Source organism: Nesoenas mayeri (genome assembly GCF_963082525.1).
Source record: "Nesoenas mayeri genome assembly, chromosome: 13".
Taxonomy (NCBI): domain Eukaryota; kingdom Metazoa; phylum Chordata; class Aves; order Columbiformes; family Columbidae; genus Nesoenas; species Nesoenas mayeri.
The window spans coordinates 11,668,537-11,696,316 of NC_137550.1; the positions used below are offsets into that span (position 1 = coordinate 11,668,537).

Genomic DNA, 27,780 nt, shown 5'->3' on the forward strand with positions numbered 1-27,780 from the left:
TTTTTTTTTTTCTTTTAATCTGGAGAACGTACTTTTCTAGACGTCACTAGCACAACGTTTCAGGCCTCAGGAGCTTTCTGCCAGTTACTCAGACAGAAAACACGCTATGGAAAAACCTCTGAAAAATTACATTTGTATCTCTCCAAACCACAGTTTCTGCCAGAACAAGTTAGCGTCTCTTTTTTCCAGCAAGCACAGAACTGCCGGGAGCTCTGTGGTCAGCACGGCGGGTGGGAGCTCTCGGGTGAAGCCCTTGGAGAGTTTCTGCTGGAACAAAACCTCATCGCTTGCGTTGTTGCTTTTTCTGCAGCTGTTTCTCAACAGCGACTGAATTAAACGATGCTCTTGGGGAGTCCACGTTTCCTTTGGTAACAGACACACCAGCAGCAGAAAGGGACACGAATGGTCCACGGCTGGTGTTTTCGAAAAACAAAACAACACAAACCCCACGCAGCCCGAGGCTTTAGCCCAATGCGGGTCCACATATATTAGAATCACATTAAAAAGTTGGCACTGAACGACTATTTATAAATGTAAGACAAGTTATTTCCAACGGAAGCAGGCAGGACGAGGCCTTCAGCTCTCCCGCAGGCCCCGAGCCCGGGCTGTCACCCGGTTCGCACCCCGGTACCTCAGCCGGGGGCCCCTGTGGGACCCGCCCCCGGGGCCGGGCCGGGACCCGGGTACGGGGTGCGACGAGGGACAATCCCGGCAGCCCCGCCCCTCCGCGCTCCCGCCACGCGGAAGGCGGCGGCCACGCCCCTTCCCGCAGGACGCGCGCTGCGCCGGCGCGCGAGGCGGGGGCTAACGAGCGCGGCCGTAACGAGCCGCCGGCGAGGATGATCACTTCCGGTAGGTCAGGGGGCGGCGGGAAGGAGCGGGGGCCGCCGGCGAGAGCGGGGCCGCCGGACCGGAGGTGGGGCCGCTGCCTCCCCGGGCTGCCCAGCCGCGCTTCCGGGCGGCCGCGCCCCAGCATGCACGGCGACCGGATGTGCCGCCATCTTTAGGCTCCCTCTCCGCCGTGTATTGACAATAACAAGCCCCGGGCCGGGCCGTCCCCCCTCAGGAAGCGCAAGCGGGCGGCACAGAGGGGGGAGGCGGGAGCCCCAGGAGCGCGGGCCGCGGGGGGAGTGCGGGCCGGGAGAGGGACAGGAATACCGCTGGGGCGAGGGGCCCGAGCCGAGGCGTGAGGGAGCCGCTCAGCCCTCCCGCAGCTGCTCGGCGGAGACGAGGCGGCTGGAGCCGGAGCGGAGCGGAAGGCCGAGCTGGGGGAGCGGGCAGCCGCGGGGAAATACCGGTGCTGGAGAGAAGAATTGACGCAAAGTCGTGGGTGGCGAGACGCTGTGCCGAGGAAGGAGTAAAAATAGCAGGAAAGCAGAAACAAACTACGAGAAGAAACAAAGTAATAAAGAAAAGGGAAAGAGAGGCGATAAAGTGATTCCTCCGAGAAAGAAGAACGCGAAGGAGGGGGAATACGGAAGGACTCCACTGATGAGAGAGAGGAGTTGAAAGACAACCCCCCGAGAGACACCAACCAGAGACTGGCTCTCAAACTCTCTCTCTCTTTGTCACACCCCAAGGATTTGATGCACCTCAGCCTGTTCACTTCTGTGTGTTCATGTTTCCCACAGGTTTCTCTTCCCCCAACCCCCCAGCTGCAGCCCAGGAGGTCAGACCTGCCACTGATGGTAATACCAGCAGCAGCTCCTCCTGCAAGAAGAGAAAGTTAAATAACAGCAGCAACAGCAATTCTGAACGAGAAGAATTTGATTCCATTTCTTCCTGCGCCTCTTCTCCTTCCAAAAACACCTCCTCGTCCTCTTCCTCTGTCATCACCACCTCCTCGTGCTCCTCCTCAGGGGTTGCCTCCTCTAACCATCACCTCCAGAAGAAGCTGCGCTTTGAGGACTCGGTGGATTTTATTGGACTCGATGTGAAGATGGCTGAAGAGTCGTCTTCCTCCTCTTCTCCTGCCGCCTCTTCTCAACAGCAGCACCAACAACAGCTCAAAAATAAAAGCCTTTTAATTTCGTCAGTGGCTGTGGGGCACCATGCAAATGGCCTGACCAAAGCTGCCTCCTCTACTGTTTCCAGTTTTGCCAACAGTAAACCTGGCTCTGCTAAGAAATTAGTGATCAAGAACTTTAAAGGTAACAGGCCATAATTTGTCACAACCTATGGGGAGCTCAGCTTCGTGTTTTGTTTTCAATGTGAAAACCGGTTGGTTTTCAAATAGCTCCAGGTTTTACAGGAAATGCTTTTCTGTGGTGAATGTTTCCATACTTATGTAAAGGGAGAATTATGTTTTATAATGCATTCTTGCCCAGTCATGTACACATCCTGAGCAACATTTCACTGCTTGGGATTATTCTTCAGACTTCTTTCACTCTGTTGAGAAGGCCTTAACTTGTGAGTTAGATGAAAGGTTTTACTACGTAAGTGTGTAAATCGCCTTTCTTCAAACCTTGAACATTTGATAGTCTCTTCTAGAAATCCTAATTCAGGGCATAATGTATATTTTAGCCCCGTTTATGATGAGTCTTTACACATTTTTTTAAATTGGGCCTGAATCTATATATCTTGCTGCTATCAATGTTACCTGTTTATAGGTTAATCTGCCTGTGCTTAGTTTTAAATGTTGAAACGCTAAGGTGATTATCAGGCTATTATGGTGGATTTCCTTTCTGGTTTCCCCACTTGCCTCTAAAGTAGGTAGTTCAGATTTTTGCTGAGTGTTTTCCTTGCAATATCCTTGCTGTAATTTTTATTACTTGACTCGTTAATGTCTTTTCTCCGTCTTAACATCCTCTCACTTTACAAGGTTACATTGTTTTATAAATTCTCTCAAAAGATGTTTGCAATTCTCGAGTATTGTTACTAGAGACCAACTGAAGCAAAGAAATGAAACACTTCTGTGCTGATGCTGCTTCATCGTCTAGTAAACAAAAATACAAACAGGTGTAGGCAGAAAGCTTAGCTAAAATTTTGCCATTTTTTTCTCTATAAAGATGGGGAAATTGTGGGCTTTTCTTATTTCCTGCCTATTGCTATCTTCTAAAATAGTCTGATAGCTTATTTCTTTGGTTGTTTTTCTTTTTTTCCCGTGTGTGGGGGAGGGGGAGTAAAAGATATTACTGATATTAAAATGAATTTCTGAATACACAATTGATACAAACGTTCTGTAGAGATATCACAGAAGGTAAAGTTTAGGATTATTTTAGCCATGTAATGTTTTACAGCAATTCAGGTGCACAGCGTCACTTTCTGCTCTAAGGTCCTTCTAATTCTCAGAAATGTTCTCTGCTCATCACATCTTAATTATTTAAATCGATTATTTTAAAATTTATACTTATGGTGCATGATAGTGAGAAATAAATGCCACTCTCTTGTTGCTTGCACACCCTTCTCTTTTAAGGGAAGTCAACTTTTTATGTTTAAAATGTTTGTTAACTGTCATGGATTGCATGGTGCTATGATCATTGCTTAGGCATTGGTATTTGAATCACATGCTTAACTGTCTCAAGAATCTGCCAGCTTTCCTTTCTATTTACTCTCAGATGCTAAACAATAATAAGATTATTATCTTAGTGTGATAGCAATAACATTCTTTACAACTTAAATAACTTCCTAAAATCCAGAATCTTGGTATTTACTGTTTAGTAGCATATGCATTAGTGCATAGTGGAAACAGGCAAGTGTCACTTGTAGTTAGTTGTCTCTGCATTCTTACGATACAGCTGGTGTTGGGATATTGCCAATACTGAAGGGAAATGCTTGGGAGGACAAAATAAATTACTTCTCTCCATTTGTTATTTCTAGATAAGTCACAAAGCTTTACAAATTGTCGATTTTCGTAGAGTACAAACTCTGGGCCGTTTTCACCTGTTGGTGGTGTGGGTGTGCACGTGACTTCCTCCCTGAATTTTCTCCTTCTTCCTTCTCCGTTTGGGAATGTGCTTAATAGAACACAAACAGTCATTATATCTAGCTGTGGGAACACACAGGATTTTAAAATAGTCCGGGTATTCTGAGGATGTGACTTGGGGAATCTCTCTTAGCCAGTTGGAAATGCTTTAGTCTTGTTGAGGATACTGGGGCATCTGCAGAAAAGAAGCTGAAAAAAACAGCAGATGGAAACAAATCTGCAAAGCTTGAGCTATTTGACCATTAAAAGAGATCTAAACTCTAAGGTGAAACCTAAGAGAGACATAAATGGATTACCTTAAAATAGGCAGGTTTTCCCTGTGACCACAAAGCCTGTGTTATAATTACAGTATTTGTATGTGCGCTTCTTGAGGGTTTCTTTCCAGCTGTTAATACAGAGTAGAATTAATGAACAGTAAATTTTATTTAAAAAAAGCTATACACAACTCTATCTTTTAATTCATCGTGTTCAATTTTTATGTTCACTTTCTTTTAGCTGCGATGTCCCAGTAGTGAAAAAGAGTGTCGTGGAGATGTAGATAGTTCATGCTGGGTTTTAGCTTTTTGTCCCTTCTTGAGCTGGTCAGGCACAGAGTTGTGGTTTTTATACATCACAGATACTGTTTGGGCTGCCGATGCTGTGATGTGCATGTGAAGAGCAATGCTGAATCTTTAAAATGCATTACTATTTTAAATGGAAATAAGGTACTGCTTTTACACTATTGCTTTCTTTTCATGGAAGTGTAAGTTAAAATCTAGAGCATCAGCTCATACCTTTTCCCTCTCAAAGCTACATTTTTCATTTCTGTAAAAGGTAAAATATTCTGGCTTTTTTAAAATACTTTCTCAAACTCTCTCTATATAATTTCTTTTAAAGATAAACCCAAATTGCCTGAAAACTACACAGATGAAACCTGGCAAAAACTGAAAGAAGCTGTAGAAGCTATCCAGAACAGTACTTCGATTAAGTACAATTTAGAGGAGCTCTATCAGGTAAGTGCTTTAAGTAGAAGTGATGTGATAGGACACTTTTGAAACAGTGGGAAGAATATGACATTTTACTTGATACCTGCTTTTGTCATAGAAAAACTTTTCAATGATAGTTCCTCAGATTTTGAAATCATTAGTAAAAAATCACAAGCATTGTTAACTTGTGAACTTGGAACATTGTGGATACTGAACTTGGAAATTTCTTTACTTACCACAATATAATCCAAGGTATGGCTTCCCAGGAAATTAAATAACAATTAAATAAGGCAAGGAGCTGTATTCCCTTCACTCTTTTGAGGTTTATTGTATATAGCTGCTACAGGAGAAATGTGATATCTTAAAATGTTGGTGTTTAGGTAAGAAAAAGACTTTTATTAAAATACCGTTTTCCTGAAGAGACTATCTGATTAAGTACCATAAATCACTTGAAACCTGAAATTTTTATTTGGCTTCTGAAAGGTAAATAGAATGTAATTTTTCTTCTTAAATTGCATAATTTTGATTTGATTGTAATGTTCTAATCCCTCAGCATTCTGTCTGTTCTAACAACTGAGAATCAAGATTTATTCCCAGCAACAGCTCTGATTGTTTTGCCCTAAATGCTTGAGGAAGCGATCACACTTGATCTTCATTTCCTAACTTTTTTCATAAGCTCCACTTCTGCTTTTTGAGCTGAGTGTGTTGGGGACACTTCACCCTCTCCTCACCTTTTCCTCACTAACGCTGTGGTACTTGTGGTTTTCGCAGCCGAGCAGCGGTGCCGCTTTTGCTCGGTCTTAAGCAGCACTTAAGCCTTTTACTCAACGTTGAAAGCCTTTAGTACCTGCTTAGTTGTTTGACTCGTTCCTCTGTGTGTTTAGCCTCTCCATCTGTTTCTAGTGTCTCTTCTTCCCTTGCTCTCCCTTTTTCAATAGAAGTTGCATTTGAATACGACTGATTTCTGTGAAAAATTGGGGATAAAAGTCCTGTTTGAACAAGGTTTGGGGGCAGACTTTTGGGAAGGATAAATTGCCATTCCTCCAAGTTCCTCAGACCAGTGCGCTTTTAAGCTCGTTATAATCTTTGGTAACGTTTGATTAACTGAAAAATAGAGAGATTTTAACAGTTGGTCAGGACAATATATGGTGTTGTTAACGTAACAATAGTATTATTACTTTTGCAAAAGTGGATGAAACTAATATATCACAACCCACTCTATTGTCTCGTATTGTAAATTACTTGAGACTGAACAACAGAGCAAATAACAGATAATTAAATACTTGAAGGATATCCAAATTTGTTTAAATATACCAAGTTTTGTTGAAAGCCTTGCTTCTGCTTCACAATTATCCCTTATATTTCTGCTTGCTTTTACTATAGGCTTAATTTAATGATACTTTTGCTCAGAAGAACAAAAATACACTTTTTTTTTTTCTTTTAAAGCTTAGGTTTAACTTACATACTTCTCCATGAAATAGAGTGCACTCAAGTATGAAACTTTTCCTTTTTTTAATAAATCTAAAAATAAGTGTCTTGATTTAAAAATAGTAATAGAAATCACTAGTGTTTTTAAACGCTAACTAAACTAATGTCATTTCTGAACAGCTGCTTGGTAAATGGATCTGATGCCAAATATGCCTTGGCAGACACCATTATCCAAGCACAGAGGGGAATTGCAAAAGAGTCTGTAAAAGTTCTGCACACCTCAAAATAAGATATTTGTTTGTGTCTTTTTTAACTTACTGAGTTTGGTTTAACTCTTGTCTGCATTGGAAAATCCCACTGAGCAAACATTTTGAGGCTTTATTTCTTTGGGAGACACTAGCTTTGGACTTGCTTTATTCCTCCCCAGCAAGAGAAGTGATAACACCTCTTTGAGTAGCTGAAGTGCTACAGAATTGAAAGCTTGTTTAATAGAATAATTTTCCTTAGATTAGTACCAGAAAATTGATCTTTGGTATCAGATCTGTACGTTTTTTTAAAAATCAATCTCAGATATAAGTACTTCTGGAAAGTTCTGATTTCTTTCTCTCATCAGAGCTGTGTTCAGTTCTTTTTCCTGCTTTTCCCCAGCACACCAACCCAGCTGTGGAGGCTGAAATTTAAAAGGAAAAAATATATATATGTTACGCAAAGGAAATATGATGCTTTGCCTTTGGATGTTCACACCACTTCAGGGAACAAATTCCCTGATCAGAAAGCTTTATTCCACTAGATCAGAACAAGATAATTTTGTGAACTAGGGCCCCTTAAGTTGTCAGGAACTTTTTATACATTACAATTACTGTTGTGTGATACCAGTAATTAAATTTGCAAAGCTTAATATTGCGGTAGTGATGTTATGCTCCATGGAGCAAATCTTAGCAAAAGGTTTTGTATTTGTGTGCTTAAAAAGTTTAATCTCTCAAAAAAAGCCAGTCAAGCAAAATTCACAAATAAAATTTAAAATTAAAACATTTCTAAGGATATTATCAGCAGAGAAGCAGAAGTTTTGCACTTTATATTCAAACGCTAAATACTAGCAGACGTGTTTAACACTTCGTAATTTCTGATACACAAATGCAAAAGCTTTACATGGACGCTACGTACAAGTGTGTTTTAATAAATGTTATTTCACTAGGTTAGTGGTATGCATTTGTCCATCTGCAGTGCAGAGACTCATACTTTTAAGGCTGTGGAGCTGCATGGTTCAATAGTAGTTGTTTTGATAGACAGCTGTTACAAAAATGTTGGTAGTTGAGGTGGATGAAGTGACCAGAAGTAGCAGGAGGTGGCCGCTGGTGTCCAGGGCTGGTGGGTAGATGTGAGACCAGCTGTGGTTCTGCAGGTAACAGCAAGTTCTGTCTCAAACATTCATCTTCCCAGCTCTCCATTGGCTTTTCCAAACTAAGTGGGAGAAAAGAAAAAAAAACTATTTATTGCAGTTGCTGAAGATCTAATCAGGCTTTTCAAGCTCAATGTTTTCCATTCCTTTTCTGCTGGAACCAAAGCCGTGGTTATTTCCTGCTTTGCTGCTGTTTCAGTTAGAGCTGGACCCTGGGGATACAAGAGCAGAATGGAGCTGAGCAGCGTCTATAAGTCGCTCTGAATGGGGAACTGTAGCTTATATTCTCCTATCACATCGTTGTACTTGTTTGGGGTTCCTTAAGTGTTAAGGCTGAGGGTTGAATTTGTTGCTGTTTCAAAGCAGTAAAACGTGTGCACTTCAGTGATAATTCTACCTTTCCTAATAATCATTGTTCAGACCTGGGTTAGTCTTTATTGGCACACTTACTCTCTTGCTATACCCATTTGCTTCTGACAGTAAGATTACGCAGGTTTGGTTTTCTTTTGTTTTATTTTTGTGTGGGATGTTTTTGGTTTGGGGTTTATTTTTCGTGGAGGTTTTTATTTGTGTAGTTTAACTTCTGTTTGTCCTACAGCCAGTATTTGCTGTAGTGCACTTGCTCTAGAGAGTTGTTTGCTGTTGATATGCTGAGATAAACTGAGAAACTCCTTGTTTCACTGTTTTGATTGTTGCTCTGGTTTTAATAGTGGCTGCTCACTGTTTGCTGGGGGCTTCTGCCTGGACTGTTGGGAAATACCCGGGTGGGGACTCGGTGTCACGGGTTAGATCTGCTCTATGTCCTTCTGAACTGTGCTGTCCCTGCGTGGTTGCTGAGGAACAGATTGCTCTTCCCGTCCATTTTTTTCATATGAGTTGTTTGTGCTGGCAATGGAATTATTTTCCATTAAAAAATAAACAAACTTGACAGACATGAGTTGAAAATCATATATACCTCTCCTCTCTAGCTTCTACAGATGTTTTACAGAATAGTCACATACTGTGGCTTTCGCCAGTTCACAAAGTTGCTCAGTTGCTTTCCAAATCTAGGCAAGTAGAATAAATTTTGAAAAAGTCTTAAGTTATGCTTAAGAATGCTTGTTTCCTTGCTCAATCTCCAGGGCATGTCCCCATTATACTACTTTTTCACTTTTCACTGTGAAGCACAGTGACAACTCTTCTAATATTTGGTTATGATCTAGAAATCTGAGATTTGTCACTGTACACATTGGGGATGTAGCCATACTACTAAAAATTGTTCAGGATTATAACTAACTCAGGCAGGGGGTTGATGTATGGCAATATATATATAAATATCTATATGTGTGTACTTTTGGGGATGAGGGAAGCTTAACTGAGGAAAGGACTTCAGAAGAAATTAACACTAGCAGTGCTTTACTATTCATCAGTGTGACTTGCAGAGCAGTTAATAAAATTAAGACCTTAAGCGTCTGCTTTGAAGAATGAAACCCAGCAAGCTGCTGGCACACAGACTGACATGATTTTCTTAGAGATGCAAGTCTTGCAGTTCCTTACGAGGTGACGGTGCTCTGACTGAAATGAAGAACCTGGGAGCTGCTCAGGGCATGGCCCGCCGTTGTCTCTCATTACCGGTGTGGTGCTATATCCAGCGCCACGTCTCTCTCTGGTGTTCTGCGTGCAGCTGTTAACTGTGTTACAATTAAAAGCTGGTAGATTTTTGAGTGAGAATCAGAAGAATTCCATGTTCATTTTGGTTTGGTATTGGTTTTTCTTTTCCGCCTTTCCTTGTAAAACCACATATAAGAGTATAAACAGCTTTCTTAGTATCTGTTTCTCTTTACTTCAGGCTGTTGAAAATCTCTGCTCCTACAAGATTTCTGCAAACTTGTACAAACAATTGAGACAGATCTGCGAAGACCACATTAAAGCACAAATTCACCAATTCAGAGAATATCCTTTTTTTTAGCTGTTGACAAGCCAAAACATTTTTACGTGACAGTATGTGGTGATGAATTTCTTTGACTAGTTCATGACGCTACTCCATGCTAATGGGAATTTCTAGTTTTTACGTAATTTGGTCTGTTTTCATTTTTTTGTGAGACCTCAGAAACCACAGCTAGTTCCTTTATGTCTGTAACCATTTGAAAAGTTTGTGAGAAAGTTTCATTGGTGTTTATGAAACACTTTGATATCGTACAAAAGCTCAGATTAGACTTAGAGCAAGGCTCCAAAAGGCTGTATTGGCTGTATCACCAGGCTTTTTTATATGCTGAACTTGCCATGCTCAGGTAAACAGAGAAGTCTTCCAACAAGTAGTTTGAGCATCTCTCTTATGAGGAAAGGCTGAGGGAGCTGGGGCTCTTGAGCTTGGAGAAGAGGAGACTGAGGGGTGACCTCATTAATGTTTACAGATATACAAAGGGTGAGTGTCAGGAGGATGGAGCCAGGCTCTTCTTGGTGACAACCAGTGATAGGACAAGGGCTAATGGGTTCAAACTGGAATACAAAAGGTTCCACTTAAATTTGAGAAGAAACTTGTTCATGGTGAGGGTGTCAGAGCCTGGCCCAGGCTGCCCAGGGAGGTTGTGGAGTCTCCTTCTGTGCAGACATTCTAACCCGCCTGGACACCTTCCTGTGTAACCTCATCTGGGTGTTCCTGCTCCATGGGGGGATTGAACTGGATGAGCTTTCCAGGTCCCTTCCAACCTCTGACGTTCTGGGATTCTGTGAGAAGTGCTAGTGGTCTGGCAGCATACAGTGTTAGTGGTTCTGAGGATCACAATGGTTTATTTTCAAAAGTTTTGAGTTGCATCAGATTGATATCCTGTTAAGTGGATATTAACTATTATCAGAAGTGTGCAGAGGGCTAAATAAAAGTTAAATTTCAAGGACAAAATGTATGTCTTAAGATTATCTCTTAACATGACCTGAAATTTTACTATTAGTGTAGTGATGGGGTCTTACATGTATTGTACTGGTTTTTGAGGTGTGGGGATATGTGTGTTTCCTCCACTTCCCAGGAGTAGGGGATTAGACAAAACACAAGTATTTAGATCGGTTTATTTTAGTTGTTCAAATAATTTTGTTTTCTCATTATTAACACAAGGACCCTCATTAAAATCAAATATGTTGCAAGAAGTTAACTGGTTCTTTTGGGGAGTAGGTGAGTTTGTGCCCTCTGTGAAGTGTCTTAAAAAATGTTGGTTTATTTCATTGCTAACACTACCTATTTGTCATAATTTTCTTAATGATTTCTTCATGGATTCATTGGATAGTGTGCTTTTTCTAAAGAAAATAGACAAATGTTGGCAGGATCACTGCAGACAAATGGTAAGTTTTTTATCTTTTTAAATAAAATCAGTTGCCTAGTCAGCCTGTGTTTTGCTTAACTTTGTTCCTTTACGAACATCCTGAAATGTTGTCTTAAATTTATATAAGACTTCTTCGTGAAATACAACTGTGTCTAGCCTGTTATAAATCAAGCCTTGAAAATAATTTGTCTGTAGTGTGTTTCTTCACACATTGGTCTGATCTTGGACACCCCACCCCCCCATCTCCTAACCATTGTTCCTATGCAAACCTTTCTCCTTTTATTCCTATTACAAAAGGAGCTATCCATTTATATAGAAAGATGCTAAATGTCGCATTGATCACCTGGCTGAGATTGGCAGAATATTTTAAACAAACCAACACTGTCTGAAAAAGTGATGCCTGAAACCTGGCAATGGGTGGTGTGGGTTTTTTTTGGAGCATAATTGTGTTGCTCTTCAATTTCAAGAGTAAAATGATTGCGGCTTTCTTATTCCTTCTCATAACAGATTATGATTAGAAGTATCTTTTTGTTCTTGGATCGAACTTACGTACTTCAGAATTCAATGCTGCCATCTATTTGGTAAGGGCACAACGAAAAAAATATTGGGGGGCGTATTTATCGATATATCTTGCTGGTTTTCTGTTGTTTGTCGTTGTTGTGTTGTGTTTTTTTTATACAAAGTTCATAGTGACCTGTAAATTAGGTGGAGAATTAATACATGCTTGTTGCAAAGGGAGATTCACTTTTCATTTATTTGCCATGAATTAATTTATTTGCTGTGAATTACGGGATTCTTCTAGAATAGCTGTGATAGCGAATTTCAGGTAGGTAGACACCAGCCTCCAGTTTGCACCGTTAACGGAAAGGGCCTGTTCAACAATTGATGTGTGAGGATTAGGGTTGCCCAGTTATTGGCTTTCACGTGTGTAGTATTCAAAGTTCCGTAAGGATTTTTGAAGGAAAAAGTTACCTAAAATAAAAGCAACTTACTCTCTTTTGGATTCCCCCACCAATACTTCAATAATTAGAAATGTCTACAGTGCCTTTGGCACTCTGTGAATTCCTTTGCCAGAGATTGAAGGAGTGGATGGAGGGCCTGGCTTTTCCCAAAAGTGTCCAGACCCACAGTCTCAAATTCATGAAAGGTTTTAACTGGGATGCCTGAAGCAGAGATCCTTGTCTTTTGCATTACTGAGTTCTTCTAAACTCTGCCTAAGAATCGGAGATTAGAAAGTGATGGACGAAAGTAGTAGCATTGTCCAATGGCTTAACCATGGAATTGGGACCTGGGATGACATTATCCTTTACTCAGGAAGGCTGCTGCTCACTCAGTTTCCATCATCCTGCCAAAAGTTAGGTGCTGCAAAAGTTAGGTGGGTATTTAGGAAAAATACATGCTTTGGTCTTTAAAATCTACAGCTTACTGTTGATGCTTTGTCATGGTTTATTTGAGTGTTTAAGTGTTTGCTCATCTTGAGTGATTTGGAGGCAGAGGAATGAGGAATATGGCAAATGCTAGATTTATAGGCCTCTCTGTTTGATCTAGATCAATTTTTATTATTAGAGAACATTTGAGATTGATTCTTATGCAATTTATTGAACAGTCTTTATTTTGGTTTTAGGGATATGGGGCTAGAATTGTTCAGAACTCATATAATCAGTGATCAGAAGGTTCAGAACAAAACCATTGATGGCATTCTTCTGCTGATTGAGAGGGAAAGAAATGGTGAGGCTATCGATAGGAGTTTACTGCGAAGCCTTCTGAGCATGCTTTCTGACCTGCAGGTGAGTGAACGTGTTTCACCTTTAAACCAATGAACAACTCAGATTCTTATTTAGTGCTCAGTAAGCTTTACCATGCATTGCTGTCGTGTTGTTTCTCTAGATCTATCAGGACTCTTTCGAACATAGATTCTTGGAAGAGACTAACCGCCTGTATGCAGCAGAGGGACAGAGGCTTATGCAGGAACGAGAGGTATTTTGAATGTTTAACAATATTTGTTAGGAAGAGGAGCTGTTCTGTTGCCTTGGCCAGTGTACAGGGCAATAGTGTGACCTTTATGTTTTCTAGCAGTCTGAAAAGGGAAACTTGCATGTAGTTGCCTTCAGTCAAAACGCTGATGATTTCTGCTTAAAACCGGAGCTGCTGCTGGCAGACCAGTACTTTCTTTTCTTTTTTCTTCTCTTGATTTTTTTTTTAAATGTGCAAAACTACTCTGACATTTCCAGGTACCAGAATATCTTCACCATGTCAACAAACGCTTGGAAGAAGAAGCAGACAGGATAATCACTTATTTAGATCAGAGCACACAGTAAGTGCAATCTCTTTGCTTGGCATTGTTAGCTGTTTGGCCCTTCTTCTGTTGAGGGCCATCTAATAGCTACAATTTATTTCAGTTATTGACCATCAAATGCTTCTTCACTTCCCACAATTCCTTGTTTACAGTGAAGCACTATCTTGGCTTACACAGCTAATACCCCTTTCTTCTAAGCCACTAGGTATTTTGACATAAACTTTGTTGGGGCTTTGGTTGGATAAAAACAGGTTGCCACCCCCAGTCCGAACATCTGTTTCTTGCTGAAATGCAATTAATGAGCTGTCGTCCTGCTTGAAAAAGATAGGACCTGGGATAGAGGATTCTCAAGCTAAAGACTTGAATATTTTCATTAAAATATTTGCATATTCTTTATGGAGTCTGGGGAATTATTGACTAATGTCACTCTTCAGTATTTTCTACTTAGAGGCAGGATTTCCTCAAATACAGTCAAGTGGAGGTCATGACTGGTAGGACAGGAGAAATGTTCTCCTAACATAAAGCCACAGCTGTTGTGTCTGATAGAAAATGTAGGTCACTAATATAACAAAACTCTTCAAGCAAGTAGTAGCAACTTTTTGAAGAGCAGGTACAGAGAATGTCTCTGAGAGGAAGTTTTATTGCTACCGTCATACATTTTTATTTCCTTCCTCCTTCAGCTGTTAAAAACATTTAGCTCATTTAGTGGCTTCCTTCTTCCACACCATGATTAGTGGCCAACTCCCCATTTTGTTTTAATACCTCCTGATCTGTGAGGTGTGGTTTTTCTTCTCCTTGGTTTGTCTCCCAAGATATTAATCTCCTCCCACCAAACAGGAAAAGGTATATTCTTTGACAAACTTTTGACCAGTTACTTTTGTGATGGAATTATTGTCCAGGCTTATTGTGTGAATTAAACAGGCTTATTGTGTGAATTAAATTCTCAGTCAGCAAACAGGAAAAAAGGTTGCTTACTGGGGAGGAAAAAAAATAAATATGTAATTATTTTGGGTCCTTGGCCACAGATAATTAGAGCACCCCCAATGACAAGTCTAGTTAACATCTCAAAAAAAGGATGTCAAACTGTCAATAATGGAAAAAAGGAAAAGTAATTCTAAACATTTTTTCTATAGGAAGCCACTAATTGCTACTGTAGAAAAGCAACTTCTAGGTGAACATTTAACAGCCATTCTTCAGAAAGGTAATCTTTCTTCTTTATAGAAGTGTTTCTAATTACTGCTTTGGGGCTTTCAATTCCTGTGCTGAAAAAGGGACAGGTTCAGGTGCTGGGGGAGGACACAAGCTGCATCTAACGTCTTTTGCTACTCAGTTCATGAAATAGCATTATTCATTATTCAAGTACAGTTCTCCTTGTCAGGAGTCAGCAGGTGCAATATTGTTTAGAGATACACAGCAAAGCAAAAGGAAAACTAGAATAAGGGACTCTTGAGTTCAGTGCGTTAAATAGCTTTTTAAAGACTCAGAGGCAAAGGAATAGCCTTTGAATAATGGCTGTGCCAGAAAAGGGGAAACATCGCTTATTTGCTGCTCACAAACAGCAGCTTGTTTTAAACATGTAGTGCAGTTTGAGTAATGAAGTACGTTCCCTCAGTTCTGCAATAGTCTCTGAGGAGTGAAGTGGCACTCTGTCGCTCTGAGGAATGGTCTGGAAATAGATATGGGTGCAGCAAGAGTTGAATAGTAAAAGAAAATTATCAAGTCCTTACTAGCCAGATTGTGGATGAAACGGGTATGTGAGCATCTTCGTGCACATCTGTAACAGGCTCTTCGTTGAGAGGAGTATCCAGTTTGCAGTATTTACCCATCTGCTGTCTTAGAGCCTTGCTGTGGAGCATCAGGCCTTCTCTGCCAAAAGGTTAAAAAGGGAAAGGTGAAGATATTTCTTGAAACTGCTTGCCTTCAAACATCTGTAAAATTTATTTTACAGCTGGAATTGAGACTCAGAGCTCTGTCTTGCCAAGGAATGTTCCCTATAGATCAGTAGAGCATAAACTTTTCAAATCTTCAGGCAATAGTAAAGTAGAAGTAAGCAAAGGTGTTGTGATAAGTATGTTATGTAAAGTACATGTAGCCTAAGATATCCAGTGCAGTAACAAAGCTTTTAAGGTTTGAGCCAGTTCAGGTAGACATTTTGTGTTTTGCTGTTATATTAGGTAGCTTAAAAAAACCACAACCCCAAAAGAAAAAAAAAAACAAACCCCAATTGCTTGATAAAAAATACCAGCTTTGAACAAGTCCTTTACTGTAATAATATGCTGAACTTTCTTTGTAATGCTCTGCTCTTAATTTCTATTGAAATTATCTCATTTGCAGGTTTAAACCACCTTCTTGATGAAAACCGAATTCAAGATCTGTCTCTTCTGTATCAGTTGTTCAGTCGTGTGAGAGGCGGAGTACAGGTTCTATTGCAACACTGGATTGAATACATAAAGGTACTGTTCTTAGAGCTCTGGAACAGATACCACTATTGTATTTATGGGGTTTATACACAGATATTTGATCCGTCTCTATAAACTATTGCATTTTTCTAAGACTTAAAGACTACTTGTTTATAAGCGTACATTTAATAGGCAGCTTTTGAAACTGTATTAGGAAAAGTACCATAGCTGTTCTAGCCCTGGCAAAGAAAATATTGAACGTTCAGTTGAATTATCGAACTCAAATAAATTTGAAGGGTTTTTTTCTTGCTTATAGTTAGTTGTAGGGGACAACTGTATTTCTCCAATGGATGTTGTGAAGGAAGGCTTTGTGATGGCATAGGCGTATTGTTAAATAAAGTCGAGTTTAGTGGAAGCTTTACCTGTTTAAAACCTGAGCATGTAGATGTTTTAAAAGGGTGTGTTAATTTTATCCTGCTTAAATTTATTTCTTCAGACAAAAGTTCTGAATCTGTTCACTTATTCATGGATTGGTTTTGAATCAACATACAAGGTCTAGGAATAATTATATAGTAAATACTTCATAATGCTCTTACTTCTAATGTGTTAGTGGAACTAATATGAATACCAGAAAGAAGACATTACAAAGATAACTTAGGCTCTTAGGACTCTTGTCATTTATACTTGTTATTCAAGCTGATTGAAAGACATGTTTTATTTTGCAGGCATTTGGTAGCACCATAGTCATTAATCCAGAAAAAGACAAAACCATGGTCCAAGAACTGCTTGATTTTAAAGACAAAGTTGACCATATTATTGATGTTTGCTTTCTCAAGAATGAGAAGTTTGTAAATGCCATGAAAGAAGCCTTTGAAACATTCATTAACAAAAGACCAAATAAGCCAGCTGAACTCATAGGTATTTTCCTTCAGTTTCTTCCCATGTGAGAATTTGGGTGGGGGGCAAGAGAGTTGCCGCTGCAGCTTACAGATGGGATATGATGGAATTGTGTGTTAAAAGACATTATGCACGGTGCATTGTCAAACTGGGCATCTACAGTGCCTTATTGTGCAAGTGATTTATTTGGTAGGATAGCGTTAAACACTAAGAACAAGCTCTATTTATCAGTTCACTGGCCAGGCTATAAAGAAGTGAAGAACATGAGAATTTAGGCATTCCAGCAACTGACTGGTGTCCAGGTGTGAGAATATATAATTGTGCCACCAACACATACACAGAGCTACCAGGGGCTCTACATAGATTCCTGTGTTTTAATATAAAGTGAAGAGAGATGAGGATGCACTGAACCCCTCATGTTATAGGGACAGAGCCTCTGGAGTTTGCCAAGAACGTTGTTACGGATTTGTGCATTACAAGCCTGACTCTGCACTTTTGAATACCTTAATCATTTCCCCACACAGTGAATAATAAATACCTGCTTTGCAATCATTGTGCTGTTAGGCATGTGCAGGAATGCTCTCTGCCCTCCACTTTTTAAATCAACTCACTAACTGTAATGTGCTTACCAAACCACTTGAAATTAAGACAGTAATCTGCTAGAGAAGTTCAGCAGTATAGTCAGTACACTTAAATATCTGGTTTATGTATATTTCTTCTGCTCTTTTTGCTTCTATCATAGCCATGTCAATCTACAGCAGTAGTGACTTTTTACTTTGAGATCATAATATGTACCATAATTTTAACACACACACACACATAAAAATATTTTATTACATTATGTATGCTAATAAAGATGCAGTAATTGGATATATGATGATTAAGGCAGTGGAGCATCTCCCTTATGAGGAAAGGCTGAGGGATCTGGGGCTCTGGAGCTTGGAGAAGAGGAGACTGAGGGGTGACCTTATTAATGGTTATAAATATGTAAAGGGTGAGTGTCAGGAGGATGGAGCCAGGCTTTTCTCGGTGACAACCAATGATAGGACAAGGGACAGTGGGTGCAAACTGGAACACAGGAGGTTCCACTTTAGTATGAGAAGAAACTTCTTCCCAATGAGGGTGGCAGAGCCTGGCCCAGGCTGCCCAGGGAGGTTGTGGAGTCTCCTTCTCTGCAGGCATTCCAACCCGCCTGAACACCTTCCTGTGTAACCTCATCTGGGTGTTCCTGCTCCATGGGGGGATTGCACTGGATGAGCTTTCCAGGTCCCTTCTAATCACTGACATTCTGAGATTCTGTGATATGAAAAAAATAGATTAGGCTATAATGTTTTTTTAACTTTATAGCCTTTATGAAAATTAATCAAACTAGCTGTGATGAAACTGATTTGGAGGTTGTTTCAGGACCTTTACATTTCCATAAGATTTCACAATATTAGATTTTTTTAAAAAAAAGTTTCCTTGTGATACTAGGCATACACTAAACTTTTTATTCCTCAACACTCTTTTAGCTAAATATGTAGATTCAAAGCTTCGTGCAGGCAACAAAGAAGCTACAGATGAAGAACTTGAAAAAATGCTGGATAAAATTATGATCATATTTAGATTCATATATGGTAAGTATTGGGGTTTTTTGTGGGGATACAGCTATTTCATCAGTAATATAAAGGTACTTGGAAATAATTTTTGCATTCTGAATTTTAAGTGTTCATTCTCTGTAGATGCAGTTTGCTGGTGTAGTGCTGTTTAACTAATTTACATGTTCAAAGGCTGATAGCAAGACCTGACTCAAAATCTGTGGAAATTTTAATGTGAAGGCCCTTGGCAGCTTTACTGAGCTTTTGATTTGATCTCTTGTCAGTAACGCTCGTTTAAAACAAACGATTTGTGATCACTGTCAAATCTCATCTCTTACAGGAAAAGATGTCTTTGAGGCCTTTTATAAAAAAGATCTAGCAAAGAGACTATTAGTTGGGAAGAGTGCATCAGTAGATGCTGAAAAATCTATGCTTTCCAAACTCAAACATGGTAAATATCTATCTGCTTGCTTTCTTTTAAAAACAGTCATTTTAACATGCCTTCCCAGAAGTGCTGTTTGTCCTCGTGCAAAGGGGAAATACAAAAACCTCATGTGCAAGTCTTGAATGACTGGTACATTTTTGAGGAGGCTGATTTGCTTTTAGTTTTGTAATTTTAGCAACAATAGCCAAAAAACAGGAGCTTAACGTGTATGGTGTACCTTGGCCTGTGGGACAGAGTTGAGATTCCCTCCTGAACAAATCAGTGATGTGCTCAGAGAACCTGGGAATGTTGTCTGCTTGTTGTTCGCTCTGTATATGCTCTGAAACATGAGGCTGCCAGCTAGCAGTCTTCTAGTCTGGTCTTCATTATTGCGTAGGATGGAGTCTTTGGGTGGTAAGAGTAAGATTTTTAGAACCTGATCATGTTCTACCACCAAGAGACAGTTTAGCAGGCAGCTGATGGGAATTAGAATTGTCACCTGAGAGACATGTTGCCAGTGGAGTCCTGGGATGAACAGTCTTGTCCACCTGGAAAAACAGTTGGGTTGTAAAACAGCTGACGAATGAAGGCGTTTTCCCCATTCTTGTTTATAACCATATTCTGGATCTTAATTAGAATCCAGATCTTTATGTAAGAACTTATGCTGAAATAGGTCATCTTGCTTCAAAGTACATTCTGATATATAGAATAACTATGGAATTGAAAATAAAGAGGATTAATTTTTAAGATTTAATTTCTCTCTTTTCTAGAATGTGGAGCTGCTTTCACCAGCAAACTTGAAGGAATGTTTAAAGATATGGAGCTTTCAAAAGACATAATGATACAGTTTAAACAGGTACTGCAGGAGAGCCTGCCATGGCTCCTTCGTTTACTTGCTTTTTGAATAATTATTCTCAGAAAGCCTAGCAAGAGGGTGCAGGATGTCTTCAGTTGGGAATGTTTCTGTTGTAATTGAGTTAAACTCCTTTTGAGTTACTCCAGCTGTCTGTAAGGTTCTTTCACTACAGAGAAAAGGACTTTGTAGGTGATTGCTTTCAAAAGGAATGGACAAAAACCCAGCTGGGAAAACAGTCCTGAAAATCAGTCAGGACCTATTTCTTAATTCTGTGCTGTCTGTGCTTTTGAAAATTTTACTGAATCTGTGTATGGTTTTCCTGAACAACAAAGCAAAAAGCCTGAAGCAAGATTCTGCTTAAAAAAAAATACTTGAAGTAATAAAAGAAGAATTGTAAACTTGTAAAATATTTTAATGGCAGTTATAAAACATTTTAACACCAATGTATTATGATGGAATGCCCTGTATGTTTTTGCCCATTAGTTCTGGTGGTTCGGTAATGTTTTGTTTACGAGCCAATTTGAACATTCTTTCTTCCACACGTAATTAGGTACCTATCACATCAACCTGCTAAAACACTTCTTTTGCTGTTTTCTTCCTGTATGAAAGTGCCTTTAGAACTTGAGCAAAATTATTTTTCTTATCCTAATTTTCTTATATGTTACTCGCAGTTTCTATAGTGAAGACATCATAAGGTCACTTGTCTTCTGTGCTCTCATAATGCCTGTTCTAACTAACTTTTCAGTTCTACGTGGAATATGTTTAATAAATGTTGCATTATTTTCATTTACTTTGTTTCTTTCTACAGTATATGCAAAACCAGAATGTACCTGGCAACATTGAACTAACAGTGAATATTCTGACTATGGGTTATTGGCCAACCTACGTGCCTATGGAGGTCCACTTGCCCCCAGAGGTAAAGAATATAGACATATTATACCAAGTATCAGCCTCTCAGTAATGTGTCCTGATAGCAGCTGCCACTTGGTTTTAAATAGGCATATGATCTCTAAGAAGAAATGCAGAAGTGTCTTTTTTAAATGAAGTTTGTTTTCTTTTCTTGCAATTCCCTTCATCTTTCTAAGCCTTTATTTAAGGTTTATTTGATTGTGGAGGATGGAAGGATGCTTTTAAAGTAGAAATTGTGGTTTATTGTTTTGGATTTGTTCTTTTTTTTAGATGGTAAAACTGCAGGAGATTTTCAAGACCTTTTACTTAGGAAAACACAGTGGTAGGAAGCTTCAGTGGCAGTCAACACTAGGCCACTGTGTACTAAAAGCAGAATTTAAAGAGGTGAGTGTATTGTTTCTCTTATTCCTGTTGCTGAGCCAATCCCAGGTGTGGGTTGTACCTTAGGGATGTCATCGGGAAGCTTTTTTTGTGCTGTGATGGAAAACTTAACACTGTTTTTGCAATTACTTTTAACTTTTGACCTCTTTCCAGAGCTGGTAGTTTCTGAAATAGGTATATTAAGGTTTAAGAAGATGCATCTGATTTCTGTATCGGTGGGGGAAAAAAAAAAGTTGTTGGTTACTGCTTGGGGAAAATATCCAGTGGGTTTAGTTCCATATTGAAAATGGTGCTAATCTTAATACAGAGGAGAAAACAGGACTGTGTTCCATAGATGACCTTACTTCATCTGACAGCATTCAGCATCTTCACCGGTAGCTTTTCTTTATTGAAATAGAGAAGTTGTGGATTGTACAAGAGCACAACTGTTTTGAGAGGGCTTTCAGTTACTCGCCTTCAGCATTTCTTCATGGGCACAAATATATTTCAAGAAAACGTCTCTTGGAATAGGAATGCTGACCAGTTCTATTGTTCAGAAAAGTGTCAATGGTAAAAACAAGTACCTATTATCAAACTTGGTTATTTCAAAGATCTTACAGTTCCTAATACTGTGTTTCTTAGACTAATGTTTGTGTTACACTTTGACTTAAAGGTCTTTCAGTTTGTAATTTTAAGCGCTCAGTACTTTGAGGTTTGTCTTGAGTAAGTCGATGCATATCTTGGGTGAGTTTTGTCACTGGATATAATAGTCTAGCCTTGCGACCTCTGGTTTATTCTGCATTTCATAGTAAACACAAGGTGACCAGTAACTTTCATTCATTCATATTCCCAAATGAATAACAATCATATCCTTTAAGTAAAATAATTGATATACAAGAGTGACTTGTTCCTTGCTGCCCCTCACTACACTTCCCCCTCCCCCCCCCCAAAAAAAAAGCCAAGTGATGTCTGTTAATTTCCCTTGTTACAGGGCAAAAAAGAACTTCAGGTCTCCTTGTTCCAGACACTGGTGCTGCTCATGTTTAATGAAGGAGAGGAATTCAGCTTAGAAGAGATAAAGCAAGCCACTGGAATAGGTTGGTATTGAAAACAGCTGAATACTCCCAAGTGTTCTTACTGAAAAAAAACAACTAAACAACTTGTTTCTGCTGTAGAGGACGGAGAGCTAAGAAGGACCCTTCAATCTCTGGCTTGCGGCAAAGCCAGAGTACTGACTAAGAGCCCCAAAGGCAAAGATGTGGAAGACGGCGATAAATTCACATGTAATGATGATTTCAGACATAAGCTCTTCAGGATAAAGATCAACCAAATTCAGATGAAAGAAACAGTATGTTCTTTTTAATCTTCTGGGATTTAGATCCTTGGGTTACGTATTTTGTTGCCTGCCCATGTACAAGTTTTTTTTCCTCTCAGTGGTAACATACATACTGATATCTTTGTCAAGTTACACATATAATTTGGATGGTAGCACATACCCAATAATGCTAATTTACATGTGTGCTTCCATACTAACCTAGACACCAGTGATGCTAGACTCCTCTAAATAAGGTTGTTTTAAGAGAAGCTCCTATTAGTGAATGTTCTTTTCAGCCTTGATCATTCCCTGGAGCTTTATTGAATGGCTTGTGAGCACAGAAACTCAAGTTCACAGTGAATTTCCCCTGACAGCAGTTCCATGTAAAATCTGTGCAAAGATTTTAATTCCTTGTGCAAGTGGGTTTTTTTAATAGACAAATGGTCTTTGTATTTGTAAAGGATTTATGTCAAATATTTCACAAGAGGCATTTTGCTGTCTTAAACTGAGAATTTTCTTAGAGATATGAAGAATTGTTTTGCCAGTTCTAGTGTTCTCTGTAAAACTTTTCTAAATGGATCCTTCAGGTAGAGGAACAGGCAAGCACTACAGAGAGAGTATTCCAGGACCGGCAGTACCAGATCGATGCTGCAATTGTACGAATCATGAAGATGCGCAAGACACTGAGTCATAACCTGCTTGTGTCAGAGGTCTACAACCAGCTTAAATTCCCAGTAAAGGTATAGTACTGATTTTTCTTCTTCTAAAACCTTATTACTTCTTATATTCCCCGGCCTGTACTCAGTTAAATGGTGCTTCTGTCTAAAACATGCATCTTTTTACTCTTAGGAAGGACAAATACTCACTTTCAGGAATTTTAAAGTGCCAGTTGCATTAATTTATCTGAATATTATCTCAGGCTTTTAGTAAGTTAATAAAACCTCTTAGCAAAGGCTTTCAGAACCAGAGGGTGTTAGCTGTGAAGCTGGCTCTCCTTGTGTGCTGCTGTTCTTGCATTTAAGTGTTCTGGCAATGCGTTCTTGGGCATGGGGGGAAATGATTCAGACATGTAATGTAGAACTGGTTTTGATTCTTAATTTGGTTGATACTTTTTAATAAATTAGTAGCCAGTAAATGTACAGTGGTTTTTCCAGACAGATTATATTGGTTAATATATACGCACACACACACATATATATATGGAATGAAAATTAAATATTGGTGAATGTCTCCAAGCTAAAGAAGTCCACACTTGCAATACAGAAAGAGTAGCTTGTTTATTGTGTACAAATGGAAATGGCTTTTCAAATAGACAGTGATGCATTTGTTTTGAGTTCAAATACACAGTGTTTTCTATCCATGGAAATGTAAAATAAAAGGTGCTGCCATCTCATTGTGTTTTGTTACCATGTTAGGTTCCTGCAGGCCTGTAAGTATTGCATAAACTGCAGTTGTGCTTTGCAGGGTTATAACATGATTTAAATGCTTTTCCTCGCTCTTTATGAGGCATTTTTATAGAGTCCTTCACCCAACAAAACCATAGGGCACCCAAGCTGTTGCAAAACTCACTCGCATCAAGATAAAATGAAACTTGTACCATCTTTTACCAGGTAAAAGTCAGAAATAGAAGCACTGGTGCATAATATATGAATTGTGGCTCTTTAAGCAGAGTTTGGTTTAAAGAGCAGCAAATATCTTTCCTCACTCTAAGAAGTCTATGCTTAGCTGCAGGTGGCAAGCTAGTTCCGTAACTTTCTCTTCCATCAATTATATATTGCAGACTTTAGAAGCTCTGATGCTTTAAGGGATTTCTTTTGTTACGCTGTGATTTCTGTTTCTTCAGCCACCTTAAGCAGGATGGATATTTGGCTTAAGTAGAAAGAACGCCATGAAAAACATTGATTGCAAAGTAATAATGCTGACATCTGCTTTATTTTACAGCCTGCTGACCTTAAGAAGAGAATAGAATCCTTAATTGACAGGGACTACATGGAAAGAGATAAAGAAAACCCAAATCAGTACAACTATATTGCATAAACATATGTTGGCCTTTGTTTTACTGCACACTTGGTGTCATACACAGTTGCCAGTGGATAAACTAGCCTGTTGATCCTGTTAATTGACTTTTTATACTACCGATGATTGAATGAAAGCAGTGTAATGGAAAAGTATAGTAGAGTGGACTTCTTTCAGTGGTTAACATGCCCATTTAAAGAGTACTATTTACATTTTAAGAAGAATGCTGTTGAACTCTTTGCATGTTATTTAGTAAGATGTGCAGAAAGCTGAAAGAAAGTACATGGTCTTTGTGATTCCATTTGTCTCTGGGTCTGAAGAGGGGTCCCTTGATATATGACAGATGTCTTTCACACCTTTAAATGGAAATAGAAGGTTAATTAATATAAAAAAAATAGCCTTTAAAATGCTTAAACTGCATGCAAACTTCTAATTTACTGTACAGAATGAATTTCAGTTAGTAACATACCATTGGTTTGGTTGATGCCCACACTTGGATGTATCCCTTGAGGGAGGGGAAAATGGGGAATAAGCCAAGCTGTGCTTATTGCTGATCTAATGGAAAAGACAAAATGGTACCAATATGAAACGCTATATAAAGTTTCCAGAGTGGGCATATATACTATATATACAAACACCATTCTTATGTAACTGCTACAACAAAACAAGTTCAGATCAGATTTATATGGCTTGCCGATAAGACTTAGTGTTCACCTTTGGGAATTTTAAGCATAAAACAGCCATAATGGAAAAAGTGACAGTTTTTACTAGTCATGGGTAGGAGGCCTTCACCTCTTGGCAGCAATACTCTAGGAAAGAGAATCTATTTACAGATATCTATGAAAAGCCACGGTGTTCTTGTGGTAAAGCTGTAAGAACAAAAATTACAAATGGATTTTAATACTTACTTTGCTTTGCAACATTCTAAACTTGAACTAACCTCAAGGTTTAGACAGGGCAGCTCTTGCACGGCTGCCCTGCTTTGGATTGCTTTAACTTAAAGCTTTAAGAACTCAGCCCTAGATGTGGCAGGCCTCCTAGAACCCAGAAGCCTACCTCTCATATAGAAAGTTACGTATTGCTACAAGGCATCTAAAATATATTTTCTTAGATGACCAGAGAGCATTCTTTGCATCTTTATAAGACATGAGAGAATAAGTCACTTGAATGTAGAGCTTTGTTTCAACAAAATGCGGTTTTTTTTGTTTATTTTATTGCTATAGCAGCATGTGCCAGGAATATATGGGAAAAAAGTGTCAGCAGAAAAGGTAACTCCTCCAGGTAACAGTTCTTCCTTACCCAGCCAGGCTCTAGACCTACGATCAGCTGTGTTGCAGAGTACAATGAAAAACTTCGTCCTCTTTCAGGCGTTGATAGTCCTGAGGAACACCAGATATTGCTTGAAAGCAAGATGTTACTTTTATGTAATGGCAGTAACTGAGCTCTCTATGATCTATAACTTTGATCACTGTGATCCCACATTCAGGGGTGTGCATGTGCGAGACAGGCAGAGTGTGTGTACCTGTGTGTAGTTTTTTATCTGACTCATCCCATCCTTACTGCTTTCTTGGTCTACTGTTTAATTCCATATTTTCTCCAGCTGTGTTTTCTCTAAAGCTCTTTTATATGCAGTCCTCATCTAACAAATTAAGCAGATCTTTTGAGGTTTTTTTCTCCTACTGAATGATGTGTTGTTACCCACTGCTAACTGACATACAGCTCTTTGTGATGTGCGGAAAATCTACCTTATCCTTTGACACTACTGCAGCATAACCACTGGTAGACATCCAGGACCACCCTTGCCTTTGTAAGAAAAATACTAACAGTAGAGTTATCTGGTAAGAAACTTGAAGACTGCTCCTGCAAATCTTTAAGTATTAGTTCAGATAGAGATCCATTGGGGAGGAAAGGATGCCTCCCTAAAAAAACCTTCTGTATTTTTCATTCAATGGTCCTTTTTCTTGTATGTGTTTCGTATCTTTAGCCAATAAAAGGTTCCTTTTACAAAGGTGTTTTGGAAAAGGAGCATAAAAAACTTACCTCTTTGGGAGACAGGAGATGATGAATATCAGTATTGAACTGGTCCCATTCAGTCTGTGGTGGCATGTAAATCTAACACCACCACACGTTTAAAATGCCTGTTCTGGTGAAATCCTCCCTCGTTAGACAAGTGTGTTGCATTCAGTCAAACTAACAAAAAAGGTCTGAAGGTTTATTTAATTTTTAGCCCATCCATTTCATTAACTTAAATGCAGAAAATATTAGAGAGAAACTGTCCTCAAAGCTCATCAGACTCCCACCATCTGAGGCAGACCCTAAGCAGCTAAATCTAGTTAAAGCAACCCAAAGACTGGACTTTGAGAACCCTGGCCAGGCCGAGAGAGGGGAGGGGAGGGGAGAAGGCTTCTCCTTCTTGTTTCCTCACGGGTTTTCCCTGAGAACTTGTTCATCTCTTCTGCGAAGGTCTCGCTCATTCCTGGTTAATGACAAAGCTGCAGCCCAGATTTATCGTCCAGCCGTACAACTCCGCAGCTTCTCGCTGGGATCATGTGCCTGCCTATTGAGCCATATATATCTCTGTAAGAAAACAATTCAAGTGGGCTTGGGCCACAGCTCATCTGGCTACAACACAGCTTGTCTGTTTGGCCACACATTTTTAATCTTGACTCTTGCATGCAGTTTATAGCACCTTGTTCATAAGAAATTGCAGTTTATTCTTAGAAATATATATTTTAGGTTTTTTAATCTTTATACCCATAAATGGACTATTTTTTTGTCTTGGCTGGTTTTAAAAGTGACCATTTTGTTTAAATGCTGTAATTGCAAATGTGTTGTAAACGTCGTTTTGTTCTATAGTTTACACAAAGGTGCCAAAGTAAATAGTAAATAAAACAAGACAAACCCTAGCAAATTGTTAAGTTGCTTTAGCTGTTCTTCATATTTTGGTCTCTTTTTTTTGTCATTTTTTTCCTAGACATATCATTTCCCCCAATGCTTTCTTTAAAAGAAAAAAAAAAAGTGCATCTAAAGAAATGTTCAAATACCACTTTTGTTTTAGTGATTTCATATAGTAGGAAGACTATTTTCTTTGAAACGTTACACTAAAGTTGTAAGAGTACAGCAGCATTCAAAAATGTAATATACTTTTTGTATAACAGTTCTTCAGAGTATGTCTGGAGTGGGGGAAAAACTAACCCTGTTACTTTTCAGAAGCCTCTTCCCTCGGCTGCCAGCATATGAAGTTGTGCTTTTTCACTGCATCAGATGTTAGAGTTTATGCAGACTTGCAAACAGGGCATGTATCACCAGTGCATCCTTCGATGCCAAAAGCAGCAAAACCTTTTTTATGTTTCATAAGTCTGATATGGGTACAGAGAGTCTTTCTTAAGTTGGTAAATAATGTAAATACATGTCCTTTCAGAGAGTGAGTCTGTTACCTAGGTATTTTGTGTCATTTAATAAATATTAAACAGTTTTGTGTTGATAAACTCGTGTGTAAAACGCCTTCTTACTCAAAGTTCTGTATGTTGGGCTTACTAATGTTTGTGGCTTCTTTAAATTCTTTAGCCTGTGTTTTGATAGCAAAATAATTGTTTGCTACTTAAATATAATAAGAAGTAGCTCCTTCTTCATTCAATCATTAAAATCCCTTGAGTTTTCTAAGTGGCTTCCATTCCTGAATTTTTTATTTTTAACTAAGTCTTCTACAAAGTTATTGGAG

At 39.2% G+C, this 27,780-nt stretch overlaps 1 protein-coding gene across 2 annotated transcripts; it reads left to right on the forward strand.

Moving 5' to 3' along the window:
• The first annotated feature begins 773 nt into the window (after positions 1-773).
• On the forward strand, positions 774-27,703 carry CUL4B (cullin 4B). 2 transcript variants are annotated; one of them, XM_080352417.1, is made up of 21 exons: positions 774-852; positions 1,632-2,150; positions 4,802-4,917; positions 9,546-9,649; positions 10,960-11,029; positions 11,518-11,591; positions 12,635-12,797; positions 12,898-12,987; positions 13,242-13,324; positions 14,440-14,507; positions 15,641-15,759; positions 16,431-16,623; positions 18,114-18,218; positions 18,520-18,630; positions 19,374-19,459; positions 20,268-20,375; positions 20,639-20,752; positions 21,720-21,825; positions 21,904-22,076; positions 22,631-22,783; positions 23,985-27,703. In XM_080352417.1, exons 1-21 carry the CDS (start codon positions 840-842, stop codon positions 24,078-24,080), a joined length of 2,664 nt encoding a protein of 887 aa, XP_080208543.1. In that variant the 5' UTR covers positions 774-839; the 3' UTR covers positions 24,081-27,703. The 2 variants fall into 2 exon arrangements, 1 of the variants encoding a protein (XP_080208543.1); XR_013922733.1 differs by lacking the exons at positions 774-852; positions 22,631-22,783; positions 23,985-27,703 and having other exon boundaries at positions 1,035-2,150; positions 20,639-20,763; positions 21,730-21,825; positions 21,904-22,037.
• Positions 27,704-27,780: the final 77 nt, after the last annotated feature.

What these genes read in the sequence shown, in the direction of transcription:
- CUL4B (XM_080352417.1), top strand. An exon ending in CATATTTAGATTCATATATG is followed by an intron (nt 18,219 to 18,519) that starts GTAAGTATTGGG and finishes CATCTCTTACAG; the next exon opens with GAAAAGATGTCTTTGAGGCC. An exon ending in AAATTCAGATGAAAGAAACA is followed by an intron (nt 22,077 to 22,630) that starts GTATGTTCTTTT and finishes TGGATCCTTCAG; the next exon opens with GTAGAGGAACAGGCAAGCAC.